Source organism: Urocitellus parryii, chromosome 4, assembly GCF_045843805.1.
Source record: "Urocitellus parryii isolate mUroPar1 chromosome 4, mUroPar1.hap1, whole genome shotgun sequence".
In the NCBI taxonomy this organism is placed as follows: Eukaryota; Metazoa; Chordata; class Mammalia; order Rodentia; family Sciuridae; genus Urocitellus; species Urocitellus parryii.
In genome coordinates, this window is record NC_135534.1 from 68,400,121 (window position 1) to 68,424,804 (window position 24,684).

At 39.4% G+C, this 24,684-nt stretch overlaps 1 protein-coding gene across 5 annotated transcripts in view; it reads right to left on the reverse strand.

Moving 5' to 3' along the window:
• The window catches only part of Alg8 (ALG8 alpha-1,3-glucosyltransferase), a 38,725-nt gene extending 24,056 nt beyond the window's left edge, over nucleotides 1–14,669 (reverse strand). For 4 of the 5 annotated variants that reach the window (XM_077797635.1, XM_077797638.1, XM_077797636.1 and 1 more), the window contains exons 1-2: nucleotides 14,569–14,663; nucleotides 7,597–7,675 (exon numbers count right to left, since the gene is read on the reverse strand). In XM_077797635.1, the coding sequence (XP_077653761.1) occupies nucleotides 7,597–7,675; nucleotides 14,569–14,663 (174 nt within the window). Of the gene's footprint in view, nucleotides 1–7,596; nucleotides 7,676–14,568 lie in introns of all 5 variants that reach the window. The other variant, XM_026387304.2, reaches the window with a different exon arrangement.
• Between the last annotated feature and the right edge of the window lie 10,015 nt (nucleotides 14,670–24,684).

The following is a 24,684-nucleotide window of genomic DNA, read 5'->3' on the forward strand; positions in this document are numbered from 1 at the left end:
CGGAAATCAATAAATGTTATTCACCACATCAATAGACTTAAAGATAAGAACCATATGATCATCTTGATAGACGCAGAAAAAGCATTCAACAAAGTACAGCATCCCTTTATGTTCAAAACATTAGAAAAACTAGGGATAACAGGAACTTTCCTCGACATTGTAAAAGCTATCTAAGCTAAGCCTCAGGCTAGCATCATTCTGAATGGAGAAAAATTGAAGGCATTCCCTCTAAAATCTGGAACAAAACAGGATGCCCTCTATCACCACTTCTATTCAATATAGTTCTCGAAACATTGGCCAGAGCAATTGAACAGACGAAAGAAATTAAAGGCATAAAAATAGGAAAAGAAGAACTTAAATTATCACTATTTGCGGATGACATGATTCTATACCTAGAAGACCCAAAAGTGTCTACAAAAAAACTACTAGAACTAATAAATGAATTCAGCAAAGTGGCAGGATATAAAATCAACACGCATAAATCAAAGACATTCCTGTATATCAGCAACAAAACTTCTGAAATGGAAATGAGGAAAAACACTCCATTCACAATATCCTCAAAAAAAAATAAAATACTTGGGAATCAAACTAACAAAAGAGGTGAAAGATTTATACAATGAAAACTACAGAACCCTAAAAAGAGAAGTAGAAGAAAATCTTAGAACATGGAAAAATATACCCTGTTCATGGATAGGCAGAACTAACATCATCAAAATGGCGATATTACCAAAAGCTCTCTATAGGTTTAATGCAATGCCAATCAAAATCCCAACAACATTTCTTGTAGAAATAGATAAAGCAATCATGAAATTCATATGGAAAAATAAAAGACCCAGAATAGCAAAAGCAATTCTAAGCAGGAAGTGTGAATCAGGTGGTATAGCGATACCAGATTTCAAACTATATTACAGAGCAATAGTAACAAAAACAGCATGGTACTGGTACCAAAACAGGCGGGTGGACCAATGGTACAGAATAGAGGACACAGAGACTAATCCACAAAGTTACAACTATCTTATATTTGATAAAGGGTCTAAAAGCATGCAATGGAGGAAGGATAGCATCTTCAACAAATGGTGTTGGGAAAACTGGAAATCCATATGCAACTAAATGAAACTGAATCCCCTCCTCTCGCCATGCACAAAAGTTAACTCAAAGTGGATCAAGGAGCTAGATATCAAATCAGAGACTCTGCGTCCGATAGAAGAAAAAGTTGGCTCCGATCTACATATTGTGGGGTCGGGCTCCAAATTCCTTAATAGGACACCCATAGCACAAGAGTTAATAACAAGAATCAACAAATGGGACTTACTTAAACTAAAAAGTTTTTTCTCAGCAAGAGAAAAAATAAGAGAGGTAAATAGGGAGCCTACATCCTGGGTACAAATTTTTATTCCTCACACTTCAGATAGAGCCCTAATATCCAGAGTATACAAAGAACTCAAAAAATTAGACAATAAGACAACAAATAACCCAATCAACAAATGGGCCAAGGACCTGAACAGACACTTCTCAGAGGAGGACATACAATCAATCAACAAGTACATGAAAAAATGCTCACCATCTCTAGCAGTCAGAGAAATGCAAATCAAAACCACCCTAAGATACCATCTCACTCCAGTAAGATTGGCAGCCATTCTGAAGTCAAAAAACAAGTGCTGGTGAGGATGTGGGGAAAGGGGTACTCTTGAACATTGCTGGTGGGACTGCAAACTGGTGCGGCCAATTTGGAAAGCATTATGGAGATTCCTGGGAAAGCTGGGAATGGAACCACCATTTGACCCAGCTATTGCCCTTCTCGGACTATTCCCTGAAGACCTTAAAAGAGCCCACTACAAGGATACTGCCACATCGGTGTTCATAGCAGCACAATTTACAATAGCTAGACTGTGGAACCAACCCAGATGCCCTTTAATAGATGAATGGATAAAAAAAATGTGGCATTTATACACCATGGAGTATTACGCAGCACTAAAAAATGACAAAATCGTGGAATTTGCAGGGAAATGGATGGCACTAGAGCAGATCATGCTAAGTGAAGCTAGCCTATCCCTAAAAAACAAGTACCAAATGTCTTCTTTGATATAATGAGAGCAACTAAGAACAGAGCAGGGAGGAAGAGCAGGAAGAAAAGATTAACATTAAACAGAGACATGAGGTGGGAGGGAAAGGGAGAGAAAAGGGAAATTGCATGGAAATGGAGGGAGACCCTCATTGTTATACAAAATTACATATAAGAGGTTGTGAGGGGAATGGGAAAATAAACAAGGAGAGAAATGAATTACAGTAGATGGGGTAGAGAGAGAAGATGGGAGGGGAGGGGAGGGAGGATAGTAGAGGATAGGAAAGGTAGGAGAATACCACAGTTACTAATAGGGCATTATGTAAAAATGTGGGTGTGTAACCGATGTGATTCTGCAATCTGTATTTGGGGTAAAAATGGGAGTTCATAACCCACTTGAATTTAATGTATGAAATATGTCAAGAGCTTTGTAATGTTTTGAACAACCAATAAAAAAAAATTATTTTTTTCAGTTTAGATGGACACAATATTTATTTATTTATTTATATGTAGTGGTGAGGATTGAATCCAGTGCCTCACATGTGCTAGACAAACATTCTACCACTGAGCTACAACCCCAGACCTTTATTTGGTTATCATGGTGCTGGGATTGAACCTAGGGCCTCATGTACGCCCAGCCAGGCCCTCTGCTCACAATGAGGATAAATGAAACTTTAGTCCTAATCTGTTTGCTCCCCACTGTAGGAGTAAAATGAGAAGACAGATAAGCTAAGGCAAACCAGAGGAGCTCTGTCAGAGCATTCACGCTATGAACCCATCCATTAAGTTCTACTTCATGAAATATCCTTCTCTTGTCTCCAAGTCTCCAATGTGGGGTGTAAACAAAATAGGCCACTGAACTAAAGAAAAATTAGAAACTTTATGTTTTAGTCTCATCCTTTAAAAATTTCTATCTTAGGGGCTGGAGTTGTGGCTCAGTGGTAGAACACTTGCCTAGCATGTGTGAGGCACTGGGTTCAATTCTCAGTACTGCATATAAAGAAAAGGTCCACAACATCTAAAAACATATTTAAAAAAAAAATTCTATCTTAGCTGGGTGTGGTGGTGCACGCCTGTAATCCCAGCCACTCGGGAGGCTGAGACAGAAGGATTGAGAGTTCAAAGCAGCCTTAGCAACAGTGAGGCACCAAGCTACTCAATGAGACCCGGTCTCCAAATAAAATACAGAATAGGATTAGGGATGAGGCTCAGTGGTTGAGTACCCCTAGTTCAATCCCCAGTACCTCCCACCAAAATTTCTATCTTAATTATGTATTAATGGAGCATTGCCTTTATAACTTTAAATAAAGACACATTACATAGACAATGCTCAAAAATGATTTCTTGATAGGGTATGGACAATCCAAAGAAGTTTAGAAATTACTGTTCATGTAATTCTAAGAAATTACAATATTAATGAAGTCTACAATATCTAGATTTCATTAACATTTGCAGTTTCCAGCTACATTCCAAATGACAGACCTCAATCTACTTTTTTTTTTTTTTTTAACTTTTTTCTGTTTTTGGTATTGGGGATTGAATCCAGGGGTGCTTTATCACTGAGCTATATTTCCAGCCCTTTTTATTTTTTATTCTTGAGACAGGGTCTCACTAAGTTGCTTAGGGCCTCACAAAGTTGCTGAGAATGGCCTCTGCAATCCTCCTGCATTAGCCTCCTGAGTCACTGGGATTAAGGGCATGAGCCACCACACCTGGTTTACTCTTTTTTCACTTTTGGTACTGGAGATTGAACTCAGGGCCTCATTAATGCTAAGCAAGAGGAACTCTACCACTAAGCTATGTCCGAAGTCCTTCAATCTACTTTTTTTTTTTTTTTTTTGGTAGTTGTAAGTGGACAGAACCCCTTTATTTTATATGTTTATTTTTATGTGATGCTAAGGATCGAACCAGTGCTTCACACATGCTAGGCAAGTGCTCTACCACTGAGCTACAAACCCAGCCCTCAATCTACTCTTAAAGAATCATTTATTTTATTGGAAGTCTAAGTTTTTCCAGTCTTATTTTACTGACATAGTTATATATTTTTAAAGTGGAAAGCATTAAAAGAATTTGGGTTGGCACCATGGCATATAATCCCAGTGGCTAGGAAGGCTAAGGTAGAAGCATTGCAAGTTTCCTAAATTCAAGCCTAGTCTGAGAACTTAGCCAGACCCTGTTTCAAAAATAAAAAATGGTTGGAGATATAGTTCATAGTTCTGTGGCAAAGTGCTCTTGGGTTCAATCTCCAGTACCCCCCCCCCCCCCGAAAAAAAAAAATCAGGACACTGTACTGCCTGAGACAGTCACTTTTTTCAAAATAAAGTTTTATACTTTCTTTACTATTTCTAATCATCTCACACTACTCAGGGACTCTGTGTTCATAACCCCTAATCCACACAAAGATTTCCTAAAGTAGGCCCAGAAGGCCTCTTAACCTCAAGGATTGCTATCTAAGGGCATCTTCTTAGCTAAATAAGTTTTGGGAAGCCAATGCTGCTTTAGCTAGAATTTCTTCTGAATCACTTAACTAAGAGGTGCTGGAGACCAAACTCAAATCAAACTCAAATCTGGGTCTTCTGACTCCAAATGCATTATTAGCTCAAGAAGCTACTGCAGGGGCTAGGGCTGTAGCTCAGTGGTAGAATGTCTGTCTAGCATGTGTGAGGCACTGGGTTCAGTCCTCAGCAACTTCATAAAAATAAGAAAATAAAGATTAAAAAAAAGAAGAAGAAATTACCACAACAAAGATATTTCTTCAAATATTGAACACACAACTTGTACATATAAAGATTCAAAGGAAATGTGTTCATTTAACAATTATTTATTAAGAGTCTTTTCTTTTTTTAAATTTTTTTTAAACATCAGTGGACTTTTATTTTATTCATATATTTGTTTTGGTGGTGAGAATAGAACTCAGTGCCTCACACATGCTAGGCAAGTGCTCTACCACTGAGCCTCAACTCCAGCCCTGTTAAGGGTCTTTCTGGTGTCTCTTCTGACCAACTGACCAATTTAATTTGGGGCCAGTTAAGAAGAACTCCATAAAGCAATCCATTCTTCACACATCTACTCTCCTGGGACATATAAGACCCTAACTGATCCAGTGCACATATCTTTCCAGCCTTATCTCCTCCTATGAGTCTCTGCCAAACCACTGAGTTTTGCTTCTTGTTGGTTTTTGTTGCTAAGAACATGCATAAACCTCTTCTATAACAGATTTAGGAGATACCTTTGGCACAAATACAGTTTTAGAAGTCCTAAGATAATGGGAAGTGGCGAAAGTTGTAGGACTAAATGAAAGGATACCCAGAAAGAATTAAAGGAAAAAGAATTCCAGGGAGTACTAGCTTTTTAAGGGGTGTGCAGATAAAGAAGAGTTAGCAAAGGAGACTGAGAAGGAACAGTCAAAAAGGGAGAAATGGCAGGGCTGGGGTTGTGGCTCAGAGGTGGAGCTCTTGCCTAGCATGCGTGGGGCACTGGGTTTGACCTCAACATCACATAAAAATAAAAATATCGTGTACACCTATAACTAAAATATAAATATTTAAAAAAAGGAAAAATGGCAAGATAGGGGACTGCCTTTTTATTTATAGGCTGAGAGTCACTACATTAATGATGTTAATTAATAATTGATTAATAATATTTGTTGAGCATTTTGTTCCAAGTACCGTGCTAAGTGCTTCACGGTTTTATTCACTTCAACTTAACAATTATTTATATTATTTCATAATCGGGAACACTGAGGATTTGAGAGGTCAAATATCTTGCCCATCATCACCCAGCACAGTCATTAAAAAGCAGTGCTGAAAGTCAAATCCAGGCAGTCTGAAGCTACTACTCAAGTTCTAGACTACTAGTCTACACACTACTTCTAGTTGGTATCCATACATGCAGACTGAAATACCTCTTGCTGATGCAATCATTTAAAGTTCCTCAGCATTCCTATGAAATAAAGTATTATCATGTGAGAATAAACTTATTCATATAGGACAACTGCTCAGAGTACAAAAACAAAACAACTCAAAAAGCTATTTCTGAAAACTCAACTTAAAAATTATTGATGGGCTTAGAGATGTAGCTCTGGGGTAGAACACTTGCCTAGCAGTGCGAGGTCCTGGATTTGATCCCAGGTACTGTCAAAAATGGGGGGGGGGGTGTCCTTCCTGATGGCAAACTACAGCTTTTGATTAGGATATTTCTAAAATGATGTCTGTTTTTCATGAAGTACCACATGCAATTTAGATATTCATCCAGAAATAAAAACACAGATGTGGTTTCTAGAAGTATTAGAAGAGAATGATTTGCATATTACATGATACCTACATATCACCTTTAATTATTCCTTTCCACATAAAATCACAAAATACTAGGGATAGACAGGATCTTAGAAATGATTCATTCTAAATCCCCATGTGCCAGGTGAAAGAGTGTGGTCCAAGACATGAAATATTTTGTCTCTGTCTATATAAATAGAGCCAGGCCTGGAATTTAATTTTTCTTCTTTCTTAATCCAATGTTCCTTAAAAAAAAAGAGAGGTAGATGATATAATTCACAATTTATAGATTGGGAATCTCATTTTGAAGTAAGGGGATTCTAATGGTTCCAGAGAACAGAACTGAGGAAAAAACATATATATAAAATGTGTGTGTGTGTGTGTGTGTATACACACACACACACACACACACACACTCACATATGGTTTTGGCACTAGGGATTTAACCCAGAGTGCTTTACTACTGAGCCACATCCTTGGCCCTTTTTATCTCTCTTTCTCTCTTTTTTTTTAATACTTTTTTAGTTGTTGGTGGAAACAATATCTTTATTTTATTTTTATGTGGTGCTGAGGTTCAAACCCAGTGCCTCACATGTGCAAGGCAAGTGCTCTACCATGAGCCACAACTCCAGTGCCGCCCTCCACCCTACTGCCTTTTATTTTTCATTTTGAGACAGGGTCTCACTAAATTGCTTAGGGCTTCACTAAGTTGACAAGGCTAGCCTTGAACCTGAGATCCTTCTACCTCAGCCTTGCAAGTTACTTGGATTACAGGCATGTGCAACTATGCCTGGCTCTTTTTTTTTTTTAAAGAGTTGGACACAATACCTTTATTTCACTCATTTATTTTTTACACGGTGCTGAGGATTGAACCTAGGGTCCCGTGCGTGCGAGACGAGCACTCTACCGCTGAGCCACAACCCCAGCCCTGCCTGGTTCTTTTTATTTTGAGACTAGTCTTGCTAAATTGTAGAGGCTGGCCTTGACCTTCTGATCTCCTGCTTCTGCCTGCTGGGTTGGTTGTGATTATAGGCATGCACCACCACACAATAAATTTTTGTAAAGATTAATTAGATCTATGTTGTATAAAACCCTATTTTTAATATATTTTTTCTTTTCTTTTTGTGGTGGTCAACAAGGCAAACTATCTATCACTGAGTTATACTCCTAGCACCAGAAACTTGTTTTAATATGAATAATATTTACATGATTTTACATATCATCTTAAAAGAAATAAAAGACATGAAAATTAAAACTTACCTCATAATACCACTGTGATATTGGCAAACTGTGAGTGATAGCAAGCCAGTTGCGGTGTACTTCAAAATCTGTAGAATGGCTACCAAAGCAATCAGATGAATAAAATGAGATTTTGAAACATTTAATAAATTCTATTTTCTTTTCTTTTTTTTTTTTTAAAGAGAGAGTGAGAAAGGAGAGAGAGAGAGAGAGAGAGAGAGAGAGAGAGAGACAGAGAGAGAGAGAGAGAGAGAGAGAATTTTTTTTTAATATTTATTTTTTAGTTCTCGGCAGACACAACATCTTTGTTGGTATGTGGTGCTGAGGATCGAACCCGGGCCGCACGCATGCCAGGCGAGCGCGCTACCGCTGAGCCACATGTCCAGCCCCAATAAATTCTATTTTCTTAACTATGCTTTTAAAAGGATCAACAGCCCCTTAACAGTCACAGCTCACTATCCTATAAAGACAAAAACAGGCATTACATAATCCTGAAAAACCTCACTTATCTGTACATCACAAGGCCTGACCTTCTGTAAAGTTGTTGGGAGATCTAGAAATCTGTGAAAAGGATCTCAGAATTATCTAAAGGGCTGAGAAAAAGCTTACAGGAGGCTCCCAGGCCATTCCTCAGAAGTGACTTTTTATTGCTCACAAACAATTCTAACAAAATTAATTTTCTGGAGAAAGACTCACATAAAAGCTGGACCCTCAAGGATGAGGAGGAGCTCATCAGTCTGAGGAAGTGGAAAAAGGTCCTAGTCCTATCTTTTCACTGCATCCACATCCCTGTCACTATATATAAATATATCCAAATAGCTCCAGAATATTTTTGTCTGCACTGTACTGCCCCTCCATATCTAGAACAGTACTTTACACCTGGATAGGATCAATGCATTCTTGTTGAATATCCACTCACCAAAGTCAACAGATTATCCCAACACAGCTCAGTTTGTTTTCCAATGTTTTACACCTTTCCACAGTAACAACTTTGTCTTAAGTCTCCTGGCCACTCCTTTCTCAGTCTCCAGGCTTTTCTTTTCCATACTTATCAGGTAAATGTTGATGTGCCCCTAAGTTTAGTTCCAGGTCTTCTAAAGCAAAGTACTCTGCTCTAGACAATCTTGTTCACATGATAGTAGTTCCACTGTCATTAAGGATTCACAAATTGCAATATACAATCTAGGTCTTTTTCTTGATTTCTAGAGAGAGAGAGCCCCAAAATCCTGAGATAATCTCACCTAAATTTCATAGCAATTCCTCAAAATCACCACTGAACTGATAACATAGCAATTTCATTTTTAGGTATATATTTATAGATGTTCAAACTAAAAGACTTATGTGACCTAAGAATGTTCCAAAGCAGCATTATTTGCAACAGATAAAAGTGGAGATAATCCAAATGTCCATGAACAGTAGAATGGTTAAACTATCATACATATCCATATAATAGAATACTATAGGGCACCAATTCCCAAAGTATGACTCCCAAGGAGACCCTTTCAGGAATTTTGTAGGACAAAACTTATTTTCATAACATTCAGATATTATCTTTCCGTTTTTTTCAGTTTCCTTTTCTCACAAGTACACAGTGGTATTCCAGAGACTACATAATGTGATGTCATTACTGTGATAGTTACTAGAATTGGTACTTGCATATTGTGCTTTAACAATTCCTCAGTTCCAATTTCTAAAATGGTAAATATAAACCAGGCCCAATGTTATCTCTGTAATCCCAGTGATTTTGGATCTAAAGCTGGAGGATCTCAAGTTCAAAGCCAGCCTAGGCAATTTAGAAAGACCCTATCTCAAAATAAAAAATAATAGAACTGGGAGTGTAGTTCAAAAATAAAGTATACCCCTGGGTTCAATCCTCAGTACTGGGGTCAGGGTGGTGGGGGAGAATGAACCAATTATAAACTCATACATTGAGTGAAAGGAGCCAGAACATTTTGAATGGTTTCTTTTGTATAAACCTCAAAAACAGGAAAAATTTAACCTATGGAGTTAAAGGACAGAAAACCAATATCCTTGATGAGGACAGAGAAGTGAATGGAGAAGCATGTGGGGTTTCTGATAAAATTCTGCTTATTGCCCTAGATGCTCTTTTTGTTTTGTTTTGTTTTTTGATATCAGGGATTGAACTCAGGGGACACTCGCCCTTGAGCCACATCCTCAACCCTATTTTGTATTTTATTTAGAAACAGGATTTCACTAAGCTGCTTAGTGCTTTGCTTTTGCTGAGGCTGGCTTTGATTCTCCTGCCTCAGCCTCCCAAGCTGCTGGGATTACAGGTGTGCGCCACCACACCTGGCCCTATATATTCTTTATTGATAAATTCACTCTGTAAAAATCAGTGATATACATTTATGATTCATACATCTGATATATTTTACTTAACTGGGTATAGAATTCTAGGCTACTCAGAATTTGGTTTTTATAATAAATGTTGATGTGCAGATATCTCATTTTTTCACTTCATCTCTGGAAGTCTTTTGTCTTCTTATCCTTAGCAGTCTAAAATTTTTAGTAACTGATGTTCTGGTGAGGGCCTTTTTTTCATTCATTATGCTGGGCACTTAAGTGTCCTTCAGCTCTGAGAAATTTTATTATTTATCTCCTCTCCTGTCTTGTGTATTTTTTTTTTCCTGAAAATTTTATAGTTGAATGTTAGGCATTCTACAATGTACTTCTAATTCTTTTCCCTTACATTTTATTTTTATTTATTCTTTTCCCTTATTCCTTTTATTTTAATTTTGGCAATTACATTTACTTTTATTTTTTGGTACCAAGAATTGTACCCAGGCGTACTTTCCCACTGAGCCACATCCCCAACCTTTTTTATATTTTGAGACAGGGTCTTGCTAAGTTGCTTAGGGCCTTGAGGCTGGTCTCAAATTTGCGATCATTCTGCCTCAGCTTCCTGAGTCACTGGGATTACAGGCGTCTGACACCATGCCCAGTTACATTTTCCTTTTTAAAGTACTCCATTATCTCATCATCTCTATTTTATAGCATCTTTTCTGTCTTTATCCATATTATCTTTTTTCCTCTCTGAAAAGCGCATCTAGAAGATATGAGGGAGTGTGGGGACATTTTCTTAGTTGTACTACCTCAATTCCCCCCCCTTTTTTTTTGGTTGCTGTTATTTTGTTTCTTTTTGGATACTGTTGGAGGCTTCACTTTGTGGGGGATAACTAGATATACTGCTAAGTTTTAGTAGCAGATCCCCAAAAGATCTTTTCTCTGGGGTTGTTCAATTTCCCCAGAAAACAACCTGATTTTCTGCTTCTGCACTTAGTTGAGGGAATAAGAGTGGGGTGGAGAATGGGATGTGGGGGATTGACCACTCTGTAGAGACTTCCAATTAATCTTCATTTTCTTCCCTTTATCTTACTTATGCTTTCCATATAATCTGCTAACTCTGAATCCAGACTTCCCTATTTACTGTCCTCAGAGAGAAATCTCACTTACAAGGGAAATACAGTCCAGTATTATAGGACTTCAGATTAAAAAAAAAAAAAAGTATACTGACTGTTGAGCTGGGGATATAACTCAGTGGTAGAGTGCTTGCTTAGCACATGCAAAGACCGTGTTGGATCCCCTGAACCACAGTAAAAAAAAAAAAAAAATTAAAGTATATTGACTGTCAGCCAATTTTCCAATTTCGAGTCCCATATACTCAAACTTTGAAGCCCTCTAGAGTTCTTTAAGGTATATAGACTCTTTTCTTGTCTATTCTCCGAAAGCATGCTGGCAGAAGGTCCCTTTGTGTTGCTAAATCAGTTATCATTCTTCTACCAGTTTTCAAACGCTGCTGAATGTTCTCATACACTGATATCCTTTCTCATTAGGTTTATAATTATTTTGCCATTATTTTAGTCAGATTGTGAGAAGAGATACGTTTTGGTAACCATAAGTCTTTGACAGAACTTGTCTGTTTCCCCATCTTGACTATAAGCAATGAGCAAAAAAAAACTGTCTTTCACTTTAGTGATCTGTTTACTATTATGTAGGAATATAGTAGATGTTTTTGAAATGTTTCCTGAACAAAAACAAATGAAGAGTTATAAATATTCATAAAAGCATTACAAAAATCTAAATCAAAGAGGGAGAATTTTAGCCTTGTGGCACCTTTTTTCTTTCTTCCTTTTTTCTTTTCTTTTCTTTCTTTCTTTTTTTTTTTTTTTTTTTTTTTTTGTGTGTGTGTGTGTGTGGTGCTGAGGATTGAACTGAGGGCCTTGTGCATGCAAGGCAAGCACTCTACCAACTGAGCTATATCCCGAAACCATACACCTTTTTTCTATTTATCAAAGAAACTAAGAAGAACAAAAGTAATTTTAACTTACTGAAAAGGTATTTGGAAAAAAATGAAAAACCCAAGATTGGAGACATAATGCCAAATAGCAAGTAACTATAGTCATGGACCCCTTAACAACAAGGATGAGAAACGTATCCTTTGGCAATTTGTAGTTGTGCAAACATCATAGAAAGTACACATATAAACTAAGATGGTCACAATGTAGATGATATAATTTTACAGGGTTACAGTTGTATAATATGTGGTCCATTTGAACAAAACAATGTCATTTTATGGTACATGATTGTACTTTGGCTGCAATGTAAAGATTAATAAATGGCTGAAGTGACAATTATCAAGAATACAAGCAACCATAAATGTTGGCAAGGATACATACATTGCTGGTGGGAATGCAAATTGGTGTAACCACTATGGAAAGCAATGGAGATTCCTCAGAAAACTTGGAATGGAACCACCATTTGACCCAGTTATCCCACTCCTCAGTTTATATCCAAAACACTCAAAATCAGCAGACTTCAGTGACGCAGCTATATCAATGTTTATAGCAGCTCAATTCACAATAGCCAAGCTAGATGCCCTTCAACTGATGAATGGATAAAGAAAATGTGGTATATATACACACAGGAATATTATTTGACCTTAAAGAAGAATGAAATTATGGCATTTGCAGGTAAATGGATGGAGCTGGAGAATATCATGCTAGGCAAAATAAACCAAGCCCAAAGTACCAAAAGCCAAATGTTTTCTCCGATATGTGGATGCTAATTCACAATAAGTGGGTGGCTAGTGAAGAACAGAGATACTTTGGATTAGTCAGAGAGGAGTGAAGGGAAGGGAGGGAATATGGGGGTATGAAAGATAGTAGAAGGAATTGGACATTATTACCAGATGTACATATATGACCACACAACCAGTCTAACTCTATATTATGTACAACCAGAAGAATGAGAAGTTATACTCCATTTATGTATGATATGTCAAAATGCATTCTACTGTCATGTATAACTAATTAGAATAAAAAAATATATAGCTCAGTTGATAGAGTGCTTGCCTTGTATGCACAAGGCCCTGGTTCAATCCCCAGCGTCACAAAAACAAACAAACAAATAAGTAAATAGCCAGAGTGAATACTCAAAGTTCATTTAGGAAGCTCTCCTACAACAAATACTCTTAATCCTTGACCTACAGCAGTACTCAAGATACATTTCTAGGCTGAAGTAACTAAAACAAGAAATATGACCTTATACACACAGACCTATAGTTTAAAAAGCAAAGCAAAAAAACAAAACACCCTTTCATTTTATTATGAAAGGAATTTCTTATATTTTAGCAAGATCTTTCCAATTTGCTTGTAAGATGGAAAGATGTTTCTTATTTGCTTTCATGTGACCAATACCCCTGTAAGTTACTTTGCCATATTGCAATTCTTATATAATTACATATATAAGTATGAATATTCTATACATATAGTTCTTCATACCCAACAAGAGATTATCAAGAGCTCAAATCAAAATGATACCAATAAAGCAAACCCTAAAACTAGGAAGTGGGAGACCCTGAGGAGCAGTGAGGAAAAGGATGAGGGGAAAAAAAAAATCAGGAAAGTGGATAAAGGGAAGGCAGAAACTAATGTTAATAAATGTTGATACTGAGCACCTGTTGTATAGATACCACATTTGGTAGTAGTTTCCCCTTCCGATGCTTTCAGTCTTGACCCAGCAAACAACTTTTCTGTATACAACAGTCTAACTATGGTTTTCTTAACTGTGTGATCTGGCTAATGTCTACTTTTCCTGCACCACTTATCCTCCTTAACTGCTATTTAGACACAACAGGTTACTTTCTGTTCAGGGTATCCAGAATTCTTTCCTGTTGTAGGAAAGACCTACCCTTTCTCATTTCTGAACTTTTTTTCACATTACTCTTTTTCATACTTGGGATTTTAACTCAAAGATCACCTCGGATGGATACGACCAAAGCACAATTTTTACGTGTATGAGACTGTCAGTGAAACCCACTAATTTATACAATTGATATACGGTTTTTGTTTTGTTTTTGTGCCAGGGATTGAACCCAGAGGCACTTAACCACTGAGCCACACCCCCAGCCTTTTTTTTTTTTTTTTGTATTTTATTTAGGAAGGGTCTCGCTGAGTTGCTTAGGGCCTCGCAAACTTGCTGAGGCTGGCTTTGAACTCGGGATCCTCCAGCCTCAGCTTCCCCAGCCGCTGGGTTTCAGGCGGGCGCAGCGGCCTCATCCTTCATATATCTTACCACAACCTGAAACTTTCCTGTTCGTCTGCCCCAACCAACTCCACGTCACCGCATCCCCAGGATTTAGAACAGAGCTGGCGCCCCATGGCAGCTGATAATACCTGTTTAATGAATGGTGGAGGTGGATGTACTTATTTGCATATTGAGGATGAGGACCTTGAAGCTCAAAAAGTTCAGAGTACTTGCCCTAAGTCAGACAGCAACGGGGCTGAACAGGACTAGCCAGGGCTATATTCTAGTTCTAAGTAACAACCGCAGAAGTGGGAAGCTTAGCAAAGGTGGAGTGGCGACCACGACCCAACATCTCTCTTCATAACCAGGGATATAACACACATTTTCCTCCCGCCCTGACCCACCGTGGGGCCTTCCCGCCCAGCCCCTGGCAGTGCAGGTCCTTACTAGGTAGGAATGAGAAGGCATTTGAGGAGAGTCACCCCGAGCGCCAAAGCAGAAAACCAATTGCCACTACCCGTTAGGGTTCCCAGCGCCGCCATTGCTGCAGCACCGCGCACTTTCAATCAATTTGAGCCACATCCGGCCTTCCGCGCATGCGGAGAAGGCCGTCTGGGGCGGTGCCCCTGCACGCGCATATCCGCTTAGCCGCCCAGAGGTCAGAACTCAAGCTTTTAAATTTCCCGCCCACTGTATTCCTCACAGTCCTTGCTGGGGGTGGGGGGGGGGGGGGGTAGGACGCCACAGCGCCTGCGCGGGCGCTGGCGGCGACAGTTTGTTTTATTTTCCAATTTATACTTCGACTTAAACAGTCCCTGGTCTGCTGTAGGTCTTGATTTTACTGGCGTTTGGCATAATAGGTGAGAAAAATCTTACCTTGCCTTAGAGCTAAGTTCGGAGTGCTAGTGGAGGAGACGGTTGTTATCCGTTGGTTACAGTAGATATAAGTAGAGAGGCCCCAGAACCAGAATTTAAAATGCAGGTGTAGTGGCACCCCCTCCTCCACAGAAAATTTTAACTAAGCTTCTCCAAAATCTTGACCATAATGGATTTTAGGACTAGAAGCAAAAGAGTCTCTACAAAAGAGTTCAGTGTAGGTAAACTTCCTATTTTCATGTTGCCTTATTTTACTTGGCCACTGGCCTGGAAGAAATAAGCGCTCCAGGTGCTGAACACCCCTTTACTAGTTTTTCAGAAACATTTATCCAGTGTAGTAATTTGTAGAAGTGTGTTTACAAATGCAAAATGTGATAATAAAAAGACAAATCTTTTAACAAAGCTTCTGGCCTTGAGCTGGAGCTTCACAAAGATGTCTACATTTCTAGGATGAGAAATTGGGCTCCATGGTAACAGCTGGCAGGGGGAGGAAAGGAAGGGGAGAAGAAGCCCTCCCGTTCTCAGGTGTTGTCCTTGAAGGGTTAACTTGCCCAGAACAGTGAAAAGAAAAAGCTGTTTTTATGTGAACTTCTGCAGACTGTGAACTTCTGAGCCCCTCCTCTTATATGCTGGGTATAAAATTCTGAAACTAGGGCTGGGGTTGTAGCTCCAGTGGTAGAGCATTTGACTAGAACGTGTGGGGCACTGGGTTTGGTCCTCAGCACCACATAATAAAAATTCTGAAACTACCTGAACTCTGGGGATTAGTTGATTCCAGCGAAAGCTGTATCTTCTGAACTTGGCTGCAGCCAAATAAAACTGCTATTTTGGTGCCCTGCCTCATGTGTCCCTACAACAGAAGTAGAGAATAACATGAGCAGAGATAGAGGTAGAAACCAATCTATATTGCTAGGACTCCAAGCTAGGACATGGCGGAGCACCTACCTGTGTGGAGCCTGTTCTGGAAGCCTGATACCAAATATTAGAGTCTAATATTTCCCGCACTTAATGTGATAACTAGGAATCTTGTTAAAATTCACATTTGAATCCAATAAACCTAACAAACTCCTAGATTGCATCAATGGTGCTGGTACTCAGCCATAGGCACTGAGGCAAAAAGCAATAGAATTAGTTCTTTTTTTTTTTTTAACCTCCATTTTGATACTAGGGATTGAACCCAGAGCACTTTACCACTGAGCTACATCCCAGCCCTTTTATTTTTATTGTGAGACAGTGTCTCACAAAGTTGCTGAGGCAGGCCTTGAACTTGGCAATTCTCCCGTCTCAACCTCCCCAGGTGCCAGCATTACAGGCATGACCATGGGACACGGGACCTGGCTGAAGTTAGTTTGTCTCTACTTTGTGCTGTCTGTGGTCTAGGACAAAGTTTAAAAACAAAAACAAAACAAAACAAAAAAACCACCTCAGTTTCTTTTTTTTGTAAAATAGGAGATAAAAATGGTGATTGTGAGGATTAAGAGAATGTATATAAATTGTGTGGGATGATACCAGGACAGAATAAGTGCTCAATAATGTGTCAGAGAAATTAAATACTCTTCTCAAAGATGCACAGCAAGTAGGTATTAACATGAATTTATATTCCCCGCAGCCATCTGCCATCAACATGTGTATGATGCTCAAATTTATACCTCAAGCTCTACCCTCTTCTCTCACCTGTAGATCCTTATCTACCAACTGCCTACTGGTGTCTGCTATGTGTCCTGCCCCACCTTTTTTGTTTTAGTGCTGGGGATCAAACCCAGGACCTCCTGTAGGCTAGGCAAGCACTCTACTACGGAGCTATGCCCCCCAGGCTCTTAGATGTTTTAAAGTATCTTGCATTAGTGTCTGCTATATTGCTGCTATAACAAATTACCACAAATTCTGTAGCTTAAACAACACAAATTGATTCTTAACAGTTCTGCAGACTAGAAATCTGAAAGTCCCACTAGGTTAAAGTCAAGGGGTTGATTCCTTTTATTTATTAACTCTGACATTATTTCCTGAGCTTTAGGAGTCCTATTGAGAAAGTCGTTGTCTGTGCCTATATATTGGAGTTTTGTCCCAGTAGTTTCTTCTAGGAGTTGTATAGTTTCTGATCTAATTCCTAGGTCTTTGATCCATTTTGAGTAGACTTTTGTGCAGGATGAGAGATAAGGTCTAATTTCATTCTTTTACATATGGATAACTAGTTTACCCAGCACTGTTTGTTAAAAAGGCTGTCTTTTCTCCAATGTATGTTTTTTGGCAACTTTGTCAAGGATCAGATGACTGAATCTCTGTGTGATTTATCTCTGTGTCTTCTCTTCTGTACCATTGTGTATCCTTTTTTTATTTTTATTTATTTTATTTTATTTTTTTTAATTTTTTTTAAAGAGAGAGTGAGAGAGAGAGGGGGACAGAGAGAGAGAGAATTTTAATATTTATTTTTTCTTAGTTCTCGGCGGATACAACATCATCATTTGTATATGGTGCTGAGGATCGAACCTGGGCCGCATGCACGCCAGGCGAGCGCACTACCGCTTGAGCCACATCCCCAGCCCGTGTATCCTTTTTTTAAAAAAAAAAATTTAAAATATTTTTTAATTGTTTATGGACCTTTATTTTATCTATTTATTTATTTATATGTGGTACTGAGAATTGAACCCATTGCCTCAAACATGCTAGGCAAGTGCTGTACCACTGAGCCACATTTCCAACCCCTTATGTCAGCCTTAGTGTTGTCAAGGTAGAATATTTGAACAGATAAAACAATATACAATTTGGAGATGTTTTTCTTAAGCCACATGACCTGGCCACTTTCCTTTCTAAAAAGTTGATCCATTCTGCTCCAGTTCCTGGGCATTGCTGGTGACTGGAAAGCTCTCCTGACCACTAACAAGCTTCTCTCTGAGAGAAAACATGCTCAGATTTTGATTATCTCACAGATTGCAGCAGTTCTGTGGGTTCTGAGTGCCCAGAGACTTGTTTTTATTTTCAATTCTTATATTTTTTTGGAACCTGAAACTATGATTATAATTGTTCCCATAAATGAAAGGTTGTTTTTTCTTTTAACCTCAGGGTGATTGTTGATAATGTCACTTAGAGAATGAAGTCAAAAAGAAACAGCCAAGTTCCAAGTTTAAAATTTTAAATAAACAATATTGCATTTAGATGTTATAGTATTTATTTATTGCTACATAAAAATTTGCCCCCAATCTTAGAACCTAAAATAAGAAACATTATATCACAATTTCTGTGATCAGGAGCTCAAGAGTGGCTTAGTTGGGTGGCTCTGGCTCAGGATCTTTCCTGAGATTCCAGCCAGGATGACATCAGAGGCTGTAGCCAACTGAAGATGTGACTGGAGCTGAAGTATCCACTTCCAAGGCCAGCAAAAGGCCTCAGTTCCTATTCATCTGGGATTTTCCCTGGGTGCTTGGTTGTCCTTCGGGGACATAGCAATTGGCTGCTGCCAGATATAGATTCAAGAATGAGCAAGAGGGCAGAGGTTGTGGCTCACTGGCAGAGTGCTTGCCTCGCACATGTGAGGCACTAGGTTCGATCCTCAGCACCACATAACAAAAATATTGTACCCATGTATAAAAGAAAATAAACAAAAAGAATGAGAAAGAAGCAAGTTGCCATGTTTTTCATGATGTAGAGTCAGGTACACATCAACACTTTAGCATCATTTAGTAGAAGCCACTTACTAAATCCAATCCACAGTCATGGAAAGGGCAGTTAGACTCCACCACTTGAAGGGTGGAGGAATAGCAAGGAATTTGTTGACATATTTAAAATCTACCATAGAAGACTTTTTTACATTCTTGGGATATTAGGAAAAAATTTGTACCTAGTGAAAACAAAACTGACTCTTGTAGTGGGAAGGCTCTCCATTTATTATGTCTAGTTTGTTCTCCCTGTCAATAATTTTTGTCTCTTTCTCTGTTATAGCAGAGCCCTCAAAATGTACACATTCTATGTTAAGCCTTGGGTATTCAAGGATGAATAACAGGAACTGCCTTACCTGAGGACTAATGCATGCAGGCACCATGCTGAACACTTCTATTGCTTTTATCTTCATAACTATCCTTTGAGGTAGGTATTGTGATTATCCCCATTTTTTAGATAAGAAACCCAAGGTTCGGAGAGGTTAAAAAACTTGCTCAAGGATGCTTAGTAAGTTAAAGAGGTAGGATTTGAATTCAGGACTGTCTACAATTACATTTTCCTATCACCCACATGGAATTTCAGGAGCTTAGAGTCTCCCAAAGCATATGACACAACAGATTGCTGATAGAATGTGAAGAGTCAGCAGTTAGAGATAGGAATAAAGGGACACAATGGAGAGAATAATCATATCCCCACTTTCTAGTGGCTACACAATGTCTACAGAGAAAAGTTGAAGCTGTCATTCAGACCTCTATGACACAGACCCTACTTGCTTCTCCAGCTTCATCTCACATTGCTTCCTCCCACTTAATGTATTCTAGCCACATGAAAGAGTTAGATAGTAGTTAGTGATGATCAGTGAAACGTGAACCAATAACACAGCAAGGTCACGGAGTTTCTTTGAATTGCCTTTAATGAACAATCAAGTAACTTTGTAGAACAACAAGTATACCAACTCTGAGAATAAATAGATGGACACAAAGAGAGCCAATTAAGTAATACATCAAGAAGGAAAGATCAATGGGACTAACTCCTCTACTGAGGTCATTGTAAAGTTAGGATTTATGGCCATGAGTTTCTCAATGTATTTCAGAAGGAAATTTCTTTAGTAATTCAGGTGCACTAAAGATGAGGTCTGCCTGGTCACAGACCCTGGCACCTGCATTAATCTAGAAATTGACTTGTAAATGAAGCCCCCTGAATGGGGTGGTCACCATGATAGTTCTGGAGAGGACCAACTAAGGTCAAAAACTCTCCTGCCTGATGTGAAGGAGGAGTTAAACATCTAATTGGTAAAGACTGCATTAGGTGGAACCCAGTTCTCCTGAAAAACATCAAATGGTAATAAATTTGGAAATGACATTGTTCCTTTGTTTTTGCTCAGAAGTTACTCTCTATCTTTCTTTAAGAATTTAATCTTTATTTTTTATTTATTTGCTTTTTTATGTGGTGCTAAGGATTGAATCCAATGCCTCACCCATGCTGGGCAAGTGCTCTACCTCTGAGCTACAATCCTCGCCTTGACTCTCTCTCGATAGTGTTCTTTCACTCATAATAAAATTCTCTTGCTTGACTTTTTGTGTCTGACTTTAAATTTTTTATTGAGACACAAGAATAGATGTTTGGAGTTTCAGCTCCTTGCTCTCCTGTGATAGGACTTCTCTGAATATACCTTGTTATTTATGCATCTCTACCTTTGTATGGCTGTTCCCTCTCCCCAATGCCCATGACATGCTACCACAAATCCTTCATGACCCAGCCCAAAGGATCCAAGGCAATTTCCCAAAACCCTTTCTGTAGGTTTTTTTCTTTCTTTTGGTATCAGGGATTGAATTTAGGGGTGCTTAACCACTGATCCATATTCCCACCTGTATTTATATTTATTTAGAGACAGGGTCTCATTAAGTTGCTTAGGGTCTCACTAAGTTGCTGAGGCTGGCTTTGAAACTCACAATTCTCCTGCCTTATCCTCCTGAGCTTCTGGAGGTGTGCACCATTGTACCCGGCTGTAGATTTCTTTTAATGCATTTGATATCACTGGTTATTGGGTGACGAGTTCTGCTCCCTCACATGTTGAAGTTAAGCATGCCAAGTCAAGCATATAAAGCAGGGTTTATTTTAAAAGGGGTAACATTGACTTCTCCGGGGAGGGAGAAGGGCGCCATAGCTGGTATCCTGGTATTCCCAGAAGTGAGGTGTTCTGCCCTTTTTGTATGTCCTAAGATTTCTTTGTGACTAGACTCAGGAATGAATGCTTGTTGGGATGGCCAAAAGGTAGGAAACAGGTGGGCTGAAGCAGGAAGGGTAGGATGGAGCTGCCCAAGACACAATCTTAACAACCTTATAGCTGAAGGTAGGGAGGGGCAATTTAGATCTAGGTAAAACTGACTTTACCCAGCTATTTCCTGATTTTATGGCCTGTAGAAGCCAAAGCCCTTGCTGATATTTCTATAGATTCTCAGACTTATGTTTTCACATGACATATTTCTCTATATTTCCTACTCCCTCACTCATAGCCTGTGTTCTTACCTGTAATTCAGGGAATACTTTCAATTCCAGGAAAAGTCTGCTCATACAGCATATTTATAAAACTTTTCTGAACAGCTGGGGTCATAGCAAGTTCTTTAAATATTTAGAGTCAGCCTGCCCCTCCTCCACCCTCTTTAGCTACCTGGCCACAGGGTGTCCCCTGTTACCAAGCAGCTCCAGTGCTGACCTGGGGAAAGGCTAAACCACTCCAGAAATATTCAGATTCAAATTGGTAGGAAAATATGTTTTATTCAAAGACAGATTTGAAGGAAGATAGAAGAAACTTACTGTTAAAAAAAATTCCAGGGCTTGGGGTTATGGCTCAAGCGGTAGTGCGCTCGCCTGGCATGTGTGCGGCCCGGGTTCGATCCTCAGCACCACATACAAACAAAGATGTTGTGTCTGCTGAAAACTGAAAAATAAATATTAAGAAATTCTCTCTCTCTCTCTCTCAAAAAAAAAAAAAAAAAAAACAAACCTCTTCTACAGCTGTTTCTACATGGAATAGTTTCAGGGCACTTTCCATGTGTGGCCTTTCCTTCTGTCCAAGCCCTTATCAAGGTGGTATTCTAAATAAATGCAACTCCTTTCCAAAGAGGAATTCTAGAGCTGGCAGTTGTTTGGATGTTAATTTTTTCCATCTTCTTATCTAACTATTTGTTTATGAAGGTGCCTTAGTTTAGGCTTCTATTAAAAAAAAAAAAATACCATAAACCAGACACAGTGGCACATGACTATCATCCCAGCTACTCAGGAAGCAGAGGCAGGAGGATCACAAGTTTGAGGCCAGCATGGACAATCTAGAGAGACCCTGCCTTTTTTTAATTTTTATTTTTAAAAATTTATTCTAATTAGTTATACATGATAGCAGAGGAGACCCTGTCTTTAAAAGGGGCTGGGGATATGGATTAGTGGAGAGTGTGCTTATATATAGCATGTTCAAGTCCTTTGGTTTGACTCCTAGTATGGGGTGAGAGGGGAGATGTGGGAGGCCACCTGTAAATTATTTGAGCTTATTTGAGCCTCTTCACTCTGCCTGAGCCAGTAAGATTTAGGTTTGGCATTGCAAACTATTTTGTGGCTCCTCCGCTCAATAGATTGCGCAATGCACGTGACCTCTGCCTTTTCTGGGCTAGGGACACTGCTCTTGTAGCTCCAAAGTTGGGCATAATGCATTGGAAACTGGACAGCCCACCTCCTACCTTAATTGGCTAAGTATATTCTATGGAAAACCTTTGATGTCCCGCCCCCCCCCCCCCAATAAAGCAAGCACTGGCTCCATCTCCTTATTTCCAGTGTGGAAGCTTGATCCCTAAGATGGGATAGCCATCCTGCCCCCCACCTTTCTAAAATTCCTGTGTCCTGTGGTTTCTTCCCTGTTTTCTCTTTCTTTATTTCACAGCCAACTGGTTACACGCGAGGAGCTCCAACTTTCATTGCCTGTGTGGGACATGGCTGTGAGGGTGGTGAGGGGGACAACCATAGACTAGTGACTTACAAACAACAGACATTTATTTCTCACAGTTCTAAGGCTCTTAAGTCAGATAGAGGGTTCTGGCCTGGGCCCTCTCCAAGCTGCAGACTGCCAGTGTTTCATTGTGTCCTCACCTGGTAGAGAGTGAGACAGCTCTCTGGGATCCATTTGTCAGGACTATACTCTCAGGATTTAATTACTTCCCAAAGACCCCTCCTCCTGATGTTATGGCACTAAGGGTTAGGATTTCAACATACGAATCTTGGGATAGGAGGACACAAATAGTTCAAAACAGAGTATTTGACCTACAGTTCTAAATCAGGTCTTATCTGATTCATTTTGGTTGCTCCAGTTCCCTGCACAGAGTTTGGGATATTTGTAACATTTGTTGAATAAGTAGATTGATGGGAATGACTTACTGGAAAAAAAAAAAAAAACTATTTAAAGAGTGGAACTGGGCAGTGGGGTGGGGTTGGAGTATCTCAGTGGTAAGGCACCTGGCATGTTTGAGGCCTTAGATTCAATTTCCCCCAAAAAGTGTTTGATATTAATTACCTGATAGTTTTAAGAGATCTTAAGTTTTAAGAGATCTTAAGTTATGTGAAACAAAGAGGCTAAGGGCCTTAATGTTAGTTCCAGTTCTGTTTCTGATTTGCTGTACAACCAGGGCATGTCACTTTTCCTTTCTTTCTGTACCTTGGTAGAAAAATGAGAAGGTGGTTTTTGTTATTCCTCTTTTTTTTTTTTTTTTAAAGAGAGAGTGAGAGAGGAGAGAGAGAGAGAGAGAGAGAATTTTAATATTTTATTTTTTTTTAGTTCTCAGCGGACACAACATCTTTGTTGGTATGCGGTGCTGAGGATCGAACCAGGGCCGCACGCATGCCAGGCGAGCGCGCTACCGCTTGCGCCACATCCCCAGCCACTGTTATTCCTCTTTGTTCTACCAGCCACACCTCATTCTAATCCCCACCTGCAATCTGATGCTTCACAGTGGGGACCTGGTTGGCCTGCTGGGTGACTTATTATTAAAACCCACCTGCTTGGTTAAGATGTGTTTTCAAAGCAGATTCGACCTAGAATTATTCTAGCTCATGGTTCTTATTCAGGACACCTGTGCATTTCTCACTCTCCTTCAGTGCTTATGTAAAGCTGGATGTTGAATGAACTCCTTTTTGTCTCCTTTGCTTTATGTATTAAATGCCAGGGATAGAGCTCTTACCTAGCATATGAGAGGCCTTGGGTTGATTCCCAGCACTAGGGGGAAAAAGTTCCCATCAGTTTTTTCTTGTGTCCAGCCTCCATACATGAATGTGTGTATGTAGCCAGCATGGTGACACATACCTGTAATTCCAGTGACTTGGGGGGGCTGAGACAGAAGGATTGCAAGTTCAAGGTCAGCCTCAGCAATTTAGTAAAAGAGACTATTACAGAGCTGAGGCCTTCTAGGAAACTGAGGCAACACAAATACTCCCCCTTCAAATCCTGATTCTTTGGGCCAAGTCAGAAAGATTTCAGACATGCCGCTTAGAGTAACAGGAATGAGTTTATTGAAAGGATAGGAAAAGAGAAAGGATACACTCTCAAGGGAGAAAGTGGGTCCTCTCAGAGAGAAGAGGGACAATGTCTTTCCTGCATTCCAGTTTGATCGGGGATCCCAGAAAGTTTCCAGAGAATCTGATCCAGGTCCACCTTTTGACTTTTGGCTGGCAGCAAGATGACATCAGATTGTCAAGTCCCCACTGCCATGGCAACTCTAGGTCACCTTGGCCCATGCTGTCCTGTTCTAATTGGACTCTTAACCATACATTCTTATAGCTTTTAAGATTAGGAGGAACTGTCCTTATCTCCCAGTTTCAGCATCTAGTCACAAAAGTCTCCTGGGTTCTTCCCATCAACATTATCTTGGGTCCATTTTCTCCTGCGCTTAACAGGTTTGCTGAGAAATATGACATATCCTGTCCACAGATGCCACGCAGGGCTGTAGGTAAATTGTTTCTTGGAAAAGAGTCTGAAGAGGCAAAGGTTTGCAA